Source organism: Oncorhynchus mykiss, chromosome 7, assembly GCF_057628025.1.
Source record: "Oncorhynchus mykiss isolate SJ-2025 chromosome 7, ASM5762802v1, whole genome shotgun sequence".
NCBI classification, from domain to species: domain Eukaryota; kingdom Metazoa; phylum Chordata; class Actinopteri; order Salmoniformes; family Salmonidae; genus Oncorhynchus; species Oncorhynchus mykiss.
In genome coordinates this window covers 82,394,638-82,406,982 of record NC_143028.1, presented here as the reverse complement: position 1 = coordinate 82,406,982, position 12,345 = coordinate 82,394,638, and the positions used below count along the sequence as shown (strand labels likewise).

At 51.6% G+C, this 12,345-nt stretch overlaps 1 protein-coding gene across 2 annotated transcripts in view; it reads left to right on the top strand.

Annotated features, from left to right (window-relative positions):
- pxk (PX domain containing serine/threonine kinase) overlaps nt 1-12,345 on the top strand; it is a 68,287-nt gene that overhangs the window by 39,079 nt on the left and 16,863 nt on the right. For both annotated transcript variants that reach the window (XM_036984298.2, XM_036984300.2), the window contains exons 10-14: nt 46-207; nt 2,030-2,147; nt 9,434-9,512; nt 9,902-10,028; nt 10,211-10,297. In XM_036984298.2, coding sequence (XP_036840193.2) covers nt 46-207; nt 2,030-2,147; nt 9,434-9,512; nt 9,902-10,028; nt 10,211-10,297 — 573 coding nt within the window. The remainder of the gene's footprint in view (nt 1-45; nt 208-2,029; nt 2,148-9,433; nt 9,513-9,901; nt 10,029-10,210; nt 10,298-12,345) is intronic.

Below are 12,345 nucleotides of genomic sequence, written 5' to 3'. Positions count from 1 at the left end.
AGAGTGAAACCATCCTGAACTCTTGTCTTGTTTCTTTCCCGTCAGGTTCTGAGGTTCCTCCATGACAAAGGTTTTCCGTACGGTCACCTCCATGCCTCTAACATAGTGATAGAAGACAACACGTGTAAAGTACTGGACATAGAGAACAGCCTCCTGGGCCTGCCCTCGTACTACCGGCCCTACATCACACAGTTCAGGAAAATCAACGTAAGTACTGGACAGCCTGCCCTGGTACGGCCTCCTGGTACGGCCTCCTGGGCCTGCCCTGGTACGGCCTCCTGGGCCTGCCGGGCCTCCCTTGGTACGGCCTCCCCTGGTACTGCCTGCCGGGCCTGCCTTGGTACGGCCTGCCGGGCCTCCCCTGGTACGGCCTGCCGGACCTGCCCTGGTACGGCCTGCCGGGCCTCCCCTGGTACGGCCTGCCGGACCTGCCCTGGTACAGTTGGTACAGCGGGATTTGTGTCGTTGGGTACAGTATGGCGCTTGCCACACCAGGGTTGTGGGTTCGATTCCCACGGAGGACCAAAACCCAGAGCCACTACTGTAAGTGGCTCTGGGTGAGACCGTCTGCTGAAAGACTACAATGTCAGTTTTAGATAGTTGTAGTAGTGTCATTAATACAGATCACATGGGAATGTAATGCAGTGTGGGACAATACCAACCTTCTAGAGAGGGCGTCACCAGGAAAAACTCAGAGCCCTACTTAAAGGACCAGTTTCACTGACCTAGATGGAACCTGCTCCGAATTTAAAAAATAATTCTCAATTGAAGGAATCTCCAGTAGAAGTGTGTTTCGGTCTAATCAAGGTCCGGGAAGCCAGCCTAAAGGGGATGGATTATAAGTGTTCTGTGGTGACGAGTGTTTTTTTAAATTGATTTTTCTCTGTAAATGTCAATCCTGATTCCCAACTAGCACCCTGCCCAACTAGCACCCTGCCCAACTAGCACCCTACTCCCTTCCCAACTAGCGCCCTACTCCCTTCCCAACTAGCACCCTACTCCCTGCCCAACTAGCACCCTACTCCCTTCCCAACTAGCACCCTACTCCCTTCCCAACTAGCACCCTGCCCAACTAGCACCCTGCCCAACTAGCACCCTGCCCAACTAGCACCCTGCCCAACTAGCACCCTACTCCCTTCCCAACTAGCGCCCTACTCCCTTCCCAACTAGCGCCCTACTCCCTTCCCAACTAGCGCCCTACTCCCTTCCCAACTAGCGCCCTACTCCCTTCCCAACTAGCGCCCTACTCCCTTCCCAACTAGCACCCTACTCCCTTCCCAACTAGCACCCTACTCCCTTCCCAACTAGCACCCTACTCCCTTCCCAACTAGCACCCTACTCCCTTCCCAACTAGCACCCTACTCCCTTCCCAACTAGCACCCTACTCCCTTCCCAACTAGCACCCTACTCCCTTCCCAACTAGCACCCTACTCCCTTCCCAACTAGCACCCTACTCCCTTCCCAACTAGCACCCTACTCCCTGCCCAACTAGCACCCTGCCCAACTAGCACCCTGCCCAACTAGCACCCTGCCCAACTAGCACCCTGCCCCCTTCCCAATTAGCGCCCTACTCCCTTCCCAACTAGCGCCCTACTCCCTTCCCAACTAGCGCCCTACTCCCTTCCCAACTAGCGCCCTACTCCCTTCCCAACTAGCGCCCTACTCCCTTCCCAACTAGCGCCCTACTCCCTTCCCAACTAGCGCCCTACTCCCTTCCCAACTAGCGCCCTACTCCCTTCCCAACTAGCGCCCTACTCCCTTCCCAACTAGCGCCCTACTCCCTTCCCAACTAGCGCCCTACTCCCTTCCCAACTAGCGCCCTACTTTCTGTTAACCCTGATTCTAACCCTGATGTCTTGTTTCTGTTAATCCTGATGTCTAACCCTGATGTCTTGTTTCTGTTCACCCTTTCAGACGATGTCTAACCCTGATGTCTAACCCTGATGTCTTGTTTCTGTTAACCCTGATGTCTAGTTTCTGTTAACCCTGAGGTCTAACCCTGATGTCTTGTTTCTGTTGACCCTTTCAGACAACCGAGAGTATAGACGTATACTCGTTTGGACACTTACTGTATGAAATGACGTACGGAAGACCTCCTGATGCTGTGCCTGTCGACCAGTACCCTGCTGTGACTTACACCTCAGTGGGTAGGTCCCACACCAGTACCCTGCTGTGACTTACACCTCAGTGGGTAGGTACCACACCAGTACCCTGCTGTGACTTACACCTCAGTGGGTAGGTCCCACACCAGTACCCTGCTGTGACTTACACCCCAGTGGGTAGGTCCCACACCAGTACCCTGCTGTGACTTACACCTCAGTGGGTAGGTACCACACCAGTACCCTGCTGTGACTTACACCTCAGTGGGTAGGTCCCACACCAGTACCCTGCTGTGACTTACACCTCAGTGGGTAGGTACCACACCAGTACCCTTGCTGTGACTTACACCTCAGTGGGTAGGTACCACACCAGTACCCTGCTGTGACTTACACCTCAGTGGGTAGGTACCACACCAGTACCCTGCTGTGACTTACACCTCAGTGGGTAGGTACCACACCAGTACCCTTGCTGTGACTTACACATCAGTGGGTAGGTACCACACCAGTACCCTGCTGTGACTTACACCTCAGTGGGTAGGTCCCACACCAGTACCCTGCTGTGACTTACACCTCAGTGGGTAGGTCCCACACCAGTACCCTGCTGTGACTTACACCTCAGTGGGTAGGTCCCACACCAGTACCCTGCTGTGACTTACACCTCAGTGGGTAGGTCCCACACCAGTACCCTGCTGTGACTTACACCTCAGTGGGTAGGTACCACACCAGTACCCTGCTGTGACTTACACCTCAGTGGGTAGGTCCCACACCAGTACCCTGCTTTTACTTACACCTCAGTGGGTAGGTCCCACACCAGTACCCTGCTGTGACTTACACCTCAGTGGGTAGGTCCCACACCAGTACCCTGCTGTGACTTACACCTCAGTGGGTAGGTCCCACACCAGTACCCTGCTGTGACTTACACCTCAGTGGGTAGGTACCACACCAGTACCCTGCTGTGACTTACACCTCAGTGGGTAGGTACTAAGATACCTACACTACTAGCCCAATTCTGATCTGTTTCCACTATGCAGTCTTTTGACTGGTGCTGCCTGTGTAAGTTCTTGCATTTTCCTGCTAATGAACATGGACATTTCCCTGTCCTCTCTCCTGACGTTTCCCTGTCCTCTCTCCTGACGTTTCCCTGTCCTCTCTCCTGATGTTTCCCTGTCCTCTGTCCTGGCGTTTACCCTGTCCTCTGTCCTGGCGTTTACCCTGTCCTCTCTCCTGGCGTTTACCCTGTCCTCTCTCCTGGCGTTTACCCTGCCCTCTCTCCTGGCGTTTACCCTGCCCTCTCTCCTGGCGTTTACCCTGCCCTCTCTCCTGACGTTTCCCTGTCCTCTCTCCTGGCGTTTACCCTGTCCTCTCTCCTGGCGTTTACCCTGTCCTCTCTCCTGGCGTTTACCCTGCCCTCTCTCCTGGCGTTTACCCTGCCCTCTCTCCTGGCGTTTACCCTGCCCTCTCTCCTGGCGTTTACCCTGCCCTCTCTCCTGGCGTTTACCCTGCCCTCTCTCCTGGCGTTTACCCTGCCCTCTCTCCTGGCGTTTACCCTGCCCTCTCTCCTGGCGTTTCCCCTGCCCTCTCTCCTGGCGTTTACCCTGCCCTCTCTCCTAATGAACATGACTCTGATTTTAAAACTGAGTCTGTGTGGCTAGACCACTTGGAGTAAACGGATACCAGACTGCACTCTGGTCAAAGAGTGATGACAGACACAGAAGCCCAGTCTAGAGCTGTGTTCCAATACTCATAGTAACTGCGCTAGCTGTACTATTTGTGATGTAAATTTGAGTATATTGAATGCTTATTGGTCATACTATGGATACAGTGAGTATGCCAAAAGTTCCCTGATGATGTACTACATTAGCAAATATATACAAAGTAAACAATCAATGAAAAACAATTTCTGTGCTTTTAGGGCCCATAATGCAATTCTTTCAAAAATGGGCGTGGCTTTACAACGTATTCAGCCAATACAAGTTCATTGCTTTAACTAATTATGACAAATGTTAAGGAAATGTTGAGCAATGTTCCAAAAAAATAAAAATTAAAACGAATGACTTTTCAAATAAGTTACGTTACACATTATGTTGGCTGACAATTTTGTTAGTTACGCTGTCCTTACGAACCACATATCATTACAGCAGTATGTACCGGTATGTTGTTAGCTAGCTACCTAACGTTAGTTGCCAGTATATTAACTATAGGCTAACTACCCACCCAACAGTTATTGACTTGATTATTCACGTCATTATTAGCTTAGCTAAGTGGTATAGTCATGCGTTCTCTATGAACATGGTTAATGAAGTCATAAGATGTCTAGCTAGTAATTTGTTAGCTATGCTAACAAGCTAATAAGAAGTTGCATAGCAACAGCATCAACCTCCGGTAGACAGGCGAAGCGCTAGTACAATCAACTGAAAGGATACCGTTAGTTTACAGTATACTAAAATGAACTAATAGTCTGTAGTGTGTGTATATACTCATTAAGTATACAGCATGTTACTATGGGTATTTGAACACAGCTTAGGGGTTTAACAGAGTATACACGGGGTCTGTGTACAGAGGGGAAACGGAATAAAATACATTGAAAATGACTACAATGTAAATCCCATTAACAATATTATATTAATGTCAGTAATGTAACAGTAATGTCAGCAATCTCTATACTCTATTTACAATAAGAGAAAAATAACACACACAGAATTAACATTACAGTTACATCATCTGGTAGGCTTTGTATAAAATGGTAAGAGAACTGGTGAAGAAAGTTACGCCTTTTTCGTACAAATGTCTTGTATTTACATACAACAATAACAACAGGAATATTATAAAAGTGAAATAAGTATTTGTATTTGAGTTACATTTGGTCAAAACTGCAGAAATATCCCTGCAAATGATCATGTTCTGATCTCCGCGAAAGCCAACTTTTTGTACTAACAAGTGGTTGCCATGGTGAATAATCCAATAATAATTGATAGGACATATAAAAGGAAACATTAAAGAGTGTACCGGAATCTCTAAATGAAAATACTGGCAGATCAATAAAATGTCCTTGTCGATCTAATTACATTTAGAGGATTCTAAATTCCAATCTAAGGGGCTTTTATACACCTTCACTTGGTTTTCAATACCAACAAGACCAGAGAGATGTGCATAGACTTCAGGAAGTGTACAACACCTACCTCTGCAACATCTAACATCTGTCAGAATATAGAGATTGTAGAGGAATACAAATACCTGGGTGTCCTCTTGGACAATAAGCTTCAGTGGAGTAAATGTACAGACCTGATCTACAAACAGAGCCAACAGACTGTACTTTCTCAAAAAGTTGGGATCTTTTAATGTAGACTGTACTATACTGACTCTGTTTTACAAATCTTTCATTGGGAGTATTTCAACTTTTTGTATTGTTTGTTGGTTTGGCAATGACACTGTCAGAGAAAGCCAGAGAAATATGAAGGATTATCACCACAGTAAGCAAGGTACTTGGAGTCAAACAGACAGGCCTGAATGAGATATTTAAGGTCAGGGCCCTCCCCAAGGTACTTGGAGTCAAACAGACAGGCCTGAATGAGATATTTAAGGTCAGGGCCCTCCCCAAGGTACTTGGAGTCAAACAGACAGGCCTGTATGAGATCTTTAAGGTCAGGGCCCTCCGCGGCTCACAAAATAATTTTTGACCCAAGCCACCGCCTGTACCCTGACTTTGAAATACTCCCCTCTGGGCGCAGGTATAGGGCATCCCTCAGCAGGGAAAACAGAACCAGACAATCATTTGTGCCAGGTGTGATATCCCTCCTAAATAGCTCAGGCTGGTTTTTTTTATTGACTCAGTAAGGCCAGCAGGCTAGTTTTTATTATTTTTATTTTATTTTTTAAAATGTTTTATTGGTATGTAACTTTTATGAAAGTTGTATTGTCAATTTAGTTTTGTATTTAAACGCGTACATAACACTGCAACACAATGTCCCCATGGGGACGATAAAGTAAGTAATGAAAAGCGTCTTGTAAAACCAGAGGCAGGATGGAGGGAGGTCTGCCGTCTTCGGGACAACAGGATTTGCTCGCCATTTCCTGCACTCGAGACAGGTGCGTTGATGTCGTTGAATGGCCTCCCGGCCAAGTCTTATCCTGAAGGTCCGACAAATCTCGGCAAACACTCTTTCTAGTCCTGGATGTGAGTCCAAAACGACAGGATGGAGAACGTCAAGAGGCAGGGATTCAGCTTGACGAAGCCGGGTTGCCAACCCAAATAAGACCTAGGGCTTTGGTTGTATTCAGGAGACGATGAACAGAGACAGCTGCTCCTCTACTGGCTTGTCTGCTTCAAGGGCCTTGATCTCCTCTGTACTGGCTTGTCGGCTTCAAGAGCCTTGATCTCCTCTGTACTGGCTTGTCTGCTTCAAGGGCCTTGATCTCCTCTGTACTGGCTTGTCGTCTTCGAGGGCCTTGATCTCCTCTGTACTGGCTTGTCGTCTTCGAGGGCCTTGATCTCCTCTGCGAAACTCTCCCTCTGTCCTTTATAAGCAGGAAAGTCTCCACGTCGTGCCTTGAGGGCTTGGGATCACCAACAGTTGAAATCATAGTTTGGTACACGGACTCACAGAGCTCCTTTCCAACTGTGATGAGACGTGCTCCAGTCTACTTTTTACAGGATCAGGAGTAAAGTTGACCTGTCCTCAGAAAGTAAATTTTGCGACATTCAGCGGTGTGCCTCTTCTCTAGCTGTACTGAGCATCACGTGCCAGGTGTCAGGTGACTGTTGCAGGAAGCGGTTCCAGAGTCCAGTGGTTCACTCGTGTTAGCTCAGCCAGAGTGTCCCCCCCCCCCCCCTTGTGATGATGTCTGCTGGGTTGTTAGCAGTGTCGTCATATCACCATGGTTGTCTTCGTCGGGGGCGTGGCTTGCCTGAAGCTGACCTGTGGTGGAGGGCTCACCAGTTAGAATGCCCTCACCTCTGTAAGCACTTTGAGTGGTTCTTAGAGAGCGTTGGTAGGGTTGCCTATGTTTTGGTGTATCTGCCGTTGTAGACGGTCATCTCCTCTGGGCCTGGGTCCCTTGGGAGGGGCGGCAGGGTAGCCTAGTGGTTAGAGCGTTGGTATGGTTGCCTATGTTTTGCTGTATCTGCCGTTGTAGACGGTCATCTCCTCTGGGCCTGGGTCCCTTGGGAGGGGCGGCAGGGTAGCCTAGTGGTTAGAGCGTTGGTAGGGTTGCCTATGTTTTGCTGTATCTGCCGTTGTAGACGGTCATCTCCTCTGGGCCTGGGTCCCTTGGGAGGGGCGGCAGGGTAGCCTAGTGGTTAGAGCGTTGGTATGGTTGCCTATGTTTTGCTGTATCTGCCGTTGTAGACGGTCATCTCCTCTGGGCCTGGGTCCCTTGGGAGGGGCGGCAGGGTAGCCTAGTGGTTAGAGCGTTGGTATGGTTGCCTATGTTTTGCTGTATCTGCCGTTGTAGACGGTCATCTCCTCTGGGCCTGGGTCCCTTGGGAGGGGCGGCAGGGTAGCCTAGTGGTTAGAGCGTTGGTAGGGTTGCCTATGTTTTGCTGTATCTGCCGTTGTGGACGGTCATCTGGGCCTGTGTCCCTTGGGAGATCTGGTTGTCTTCAGTCTCCGATGTCCATCATTCCGGTTCGAAAAGACCATTTTAAAATGGAGTCTGATACTCTGTGCGGATAGGTCACTTGGAGTAAACGGATATCAGACTGCACTCTGGTCAAAAAGTGACAGACACAGAAGCCCAGTCTAGGAGTTTAATCACATTTTGATTTAATTTAATGACAATACAGAGTATACACGTGGTCTGTGTACAGAGGGGAAACAGAATAAAATACATTTACAATTACTACAATGTAAATCCAATAAACAATAGTACATTAATGTCAGCAATCTCTATACTCAATTTACAATAAGAGAGAAATAACACACACAGAATTAACATTACAGTTACATCATCTGGTAGGCTTTGTATAAAATGGTAAGAGACCTGGTGAAGAAAGTTACCCCCTTTTTCATACAAATGTCTTGTTGCCATGGGGAATAACAAGTGGTTGCCATGGTGAATAATAATTGATAGGACATATAAAAGGAAACATCAGAGTTTACCAGAATCTCTAAATGAAAATACTGGCAGATCAATAAAATGTCCTTGTAGATCTAATTACATTTAGAGGATTCTAAATTCCAATCTAAGGGGCTTTTATACACTGTTTCCCTGTCCTCTCATCTCTCCTGATGTTTCCCTGTCCTCTCATCTCTCCTGATGTTTCCCTGTCCTCTCATCTCTCCTGATGTTTCCCTGTCCTCTCATCTCTCCTGATGTTTCCCTGTCCTCTCATCTCTCCTGATGTTTCCCTGTCCTCTCATCTCTCCTGATGTTGTCCTCTCATCTCTCCTGATGTTGTCCTCTCATCTCTCCCGATGTTTCCCTGTCCTCTCATCTCTCCCGATGTTTCCCTGTCCTCTCATCTCTCCTGATGTTCCCCTGTCCTCTCATCTCTCCCGATGTTCCCCTGTCCTCTCATCTCTCCCGATGTTCCCCTGTCCTCTCATCTCTCCTGATGTTTCCCTGTCCTCTCATCTCTCCTGATGTTTCCCTGTCCTCTCATCTCTCCCGATGTTCCCCTGTCCTCTCATCTCTCCCGATGTTCCCCTGTCCTCTCATCTCTCCCGATGTTCCCCTGTCCTCTCATCTCTCCCGATGTTCCCCTGTCCTCTCATCTCTCCTGATGTTTCCCTGTCCTCTCCTCTCTCCTGATGTTTCCCTGTCCTCTCATCTCTCCTGATGTTCCCCTGTCCTCTCATCTCTCCTGATGTTCCCCTGTCCTCTCATCTCTCCTGATGTTCCCCTGTCCTCTCATCTCTCCTGATGTTTCCCTGTCCTCTCATCTCTCCTGATGTTTCCCTGTCCTCTCATCTCTCCTGATGTTTCCCTGTCCTCTCATCTCTCCTGATGTGTCCCCGTCCTCTCATCTCTCCTGACGTTGTCCCCGTTCTCTCCTCTCTCCTGACGTTGTCCCCGTTCTCTCATCTCCTCTCTCCTGATGTGTCCCTGTCCTCTCATCTCTCCTGACGTTGTCCCCGTTCTCTCATCTCCTCTCTCCTGACGGTGTCCCTGACCTCTCCTCTCTCCTGACGTTGTCCCTGTCCTCTCATCTCTCCTGATGTGTCCCTGACCTCTCCTCTCTCCTGACGTTGTCCCTGTCCTCTCATCTCTCCTGATGTGTCCCCGTCCTCTCATCTCTCCTGACGTTGTCCCCGTTCTCTCCTCTCTCCTGACGTTGTCCCCGTTCTCTCATCTCCTCTCTCCTGATGTGTCCCTGACCTCTCCTCTCTCCGTAGTGTCTGTGCTGCAATCCATCCTGTCCACAGACGCCTGTAAGACTGGGATGCCCACTGTTGCACAACTGCTGCAGACACCGTGAGTACATTTCAACAACCCATCCGTGAGAAGATCACATCATAGCCGACCACTGAAGAAGTCGTCACTTTATTTGCCTTCGTAGATAACACACAAGCGCTACACGTTACCTACCTTTGAAAACGGTCAATAATGAAGTCTCTCTCTCTCTCTCTGTCTCTCTCTCTGTCTCTCTCTCTCTCTCTCTGTCTCTCTCTCTGTCTCTCTCTCTGTCTCTCTCTCTGTCTCTCTCTCTGTCTCTCTCTCTCTCTCTCTGTCTCTCTGTCTCTCTGTCTCTCTGTCTCTCTGTCTCTCTGTCTCTCTCTGTCTCTCTGTCTCTGTCTCTGTCTCTGTCTCTCTCTGTCTCTCTGTCTCTCTCTGTCTCTGTCTCCCACTCTCTGTCCTGGTAGGCTGTTCAGCGATGTGCTGCTGTTTCACTCAGAGAAACTCCAGTTCAAGATCCCCACCAAATTAAGAGACGCCTTGAAAACCGCCAAAGAGTGCATGGAAAAGCGACTCCAAGAAGAGCAGAAAACGGTTGGTATATTTACTCCTTTACAGCCAGCTTCCTGGAGCCAGACTGGAGACAGATAAGATGGATAGTTTCCTGAAGCCAGAAAAGCTGGGATGGATGGGTGGATGGATGGATGGGTGGATGGATGGATGGAAGAAAGGAACAAACGATTGATGGATTGATTGGTGTTTGATCATCTCCTCAGAACCAGCAGCACAGGAGGCTGACCAGAGCTCAGTCCCACCACGGCTCAGAGGAGGAGAAGAGGAGGAGGAAGATACTGGCTAGAAAGGTAGAGAACACCGTCACAGACTCGGGCACACCGTCACAGACTCGGGCACACCGTCACGGACTCGGGCACACCGTCACGGACTCGGGCACACCGTCACGGACTCGGGCACACCGTCACGGACTCGGGCACACCGTCACGGACTCGGGCACACCGTCACGGACTCGGGCACACCGACTCGGGCACACCGACTCGGGCACACCGACTCGGGCACACAGACTCGGGCACACAGACTCGGGCACACAGACTCGGGCACACAGACTCGGGCACACAGACTCGGGCACACAGACTCGGGCACACAGACTCGGGCACACAGACTCGGGCACACAGACTCGGGCACACAGACTCGGGCACACAGACTCGGGCACACAGACTCGGGCACACAGACTCGGGCACACAGACTCGGGCACACAGACTCGGGCACACAGACTCGGGCACACAGACTCGGGCACACAGACTCGGGCACACAGACTCGGGCACACAGACTCGGGCACACAGACTCGGGCACACAGACTCGGGCACACAGACTCGGGCACACAGACTCGGGCACACAGACTCGGGCACACAGACTCGGGCACACAGACTCGGGCACACAGACTCGGGCACACAGACTCGGGCACACAGACTCGGGCACACAGACTCGGGCACACAGACTCGGGCACACAGACTCGGGCACACAGACTCGGGCACACAGACTCGGGCACACAGACTCGGGCACACAGACTCGGGCACACAGACTCGGGCACACAGACTCGGGCACACAGACTCGGGCACACAGACTCGGGCACACAGACTCGGGCACACAGACTCGGGCACACAGACTCGGGCACACAGACTCGGGCACACAGACTCGGGCACACAGACTCGGGCACACAGACTCGGGCACACAGACTCGGGCACACAGACTCGGGCACACAGACTCGGGCACACAGACTCGGGCACACAGACTCGGGCACACAGACTCGGGCACACAGACTCGGGCACACAGACTCGGGCACACAGACTCGGGCACACAGACTCGGGCACACAGACTCGGGCACACAGACTCGGGCACACAGACTCGGGCACACAGACTCGGGCACACAGACTCGGGCACACAGACTCGGGCACACAGACTCGGGCACACAGACTCGGGCACACAGACTCGGGCACACAGACTCGGGCACACAGACTCGGGCACACAGACTCGGGCACACAGACTCGGGCACACAGACTCGGGCACACAGACTCGGGCACACAGACTCGGGCACACAGACTCGGGCACACAGACTCGGGCACACAGACTCGGGCACACAGACTCGGGCACACAGACTCGGGCACACAGACTCGGGCACACAGACTCGGGCACACAGACTCGGGCACACAGACTCGGGCACACAGACTCGGGCACACAGACTCGGGCACACAGACTCGGGCACACAGACTCGGGCACACAGACTCGGGCACACAGACTCGGGCACACAGACTCGGGCACACAGACTCGGGCACACAGACTCGGGCACACAGACTCGGGCACACAGACTCGGGCACACAGACTCGGGCACACAGACTCGGGCACACAGACTCGGGCACACAGACTCGGGCACACAGACTCGGGCACACAGACTCGGGCACACAGACTCGGGCACACAGACTCGGGCACACAGACTCGGGCACACAGACTCGGGCACACAGACTCGGGCACACAGACTCGGGCACACAGACTCGGGCACACAGACTCGGGCACACAGACTCGGGCACACAGACTCGGGCACACAGACTCGGGCACACAGACTCGGGCACACAGACTCGGGCACACAGACTCGGGCACACAGACTCGGGCACACAGACTCGGGCACACAGACTCGGGCACACAGACTCGGGCACACAGACTCGGGCACACAGACTCGGGCACACAGACTCGGGCACACAGACTCGGGCACACAGACTCGGGCACACAGACTCGGGCACACAGACTCGGGCACACAGACTCGGGCACACAGACTCGGGCACACAGACTCGGGCACACAGACTCGGGCACACAGACTCGGGCACACAGACTCGGGCACACA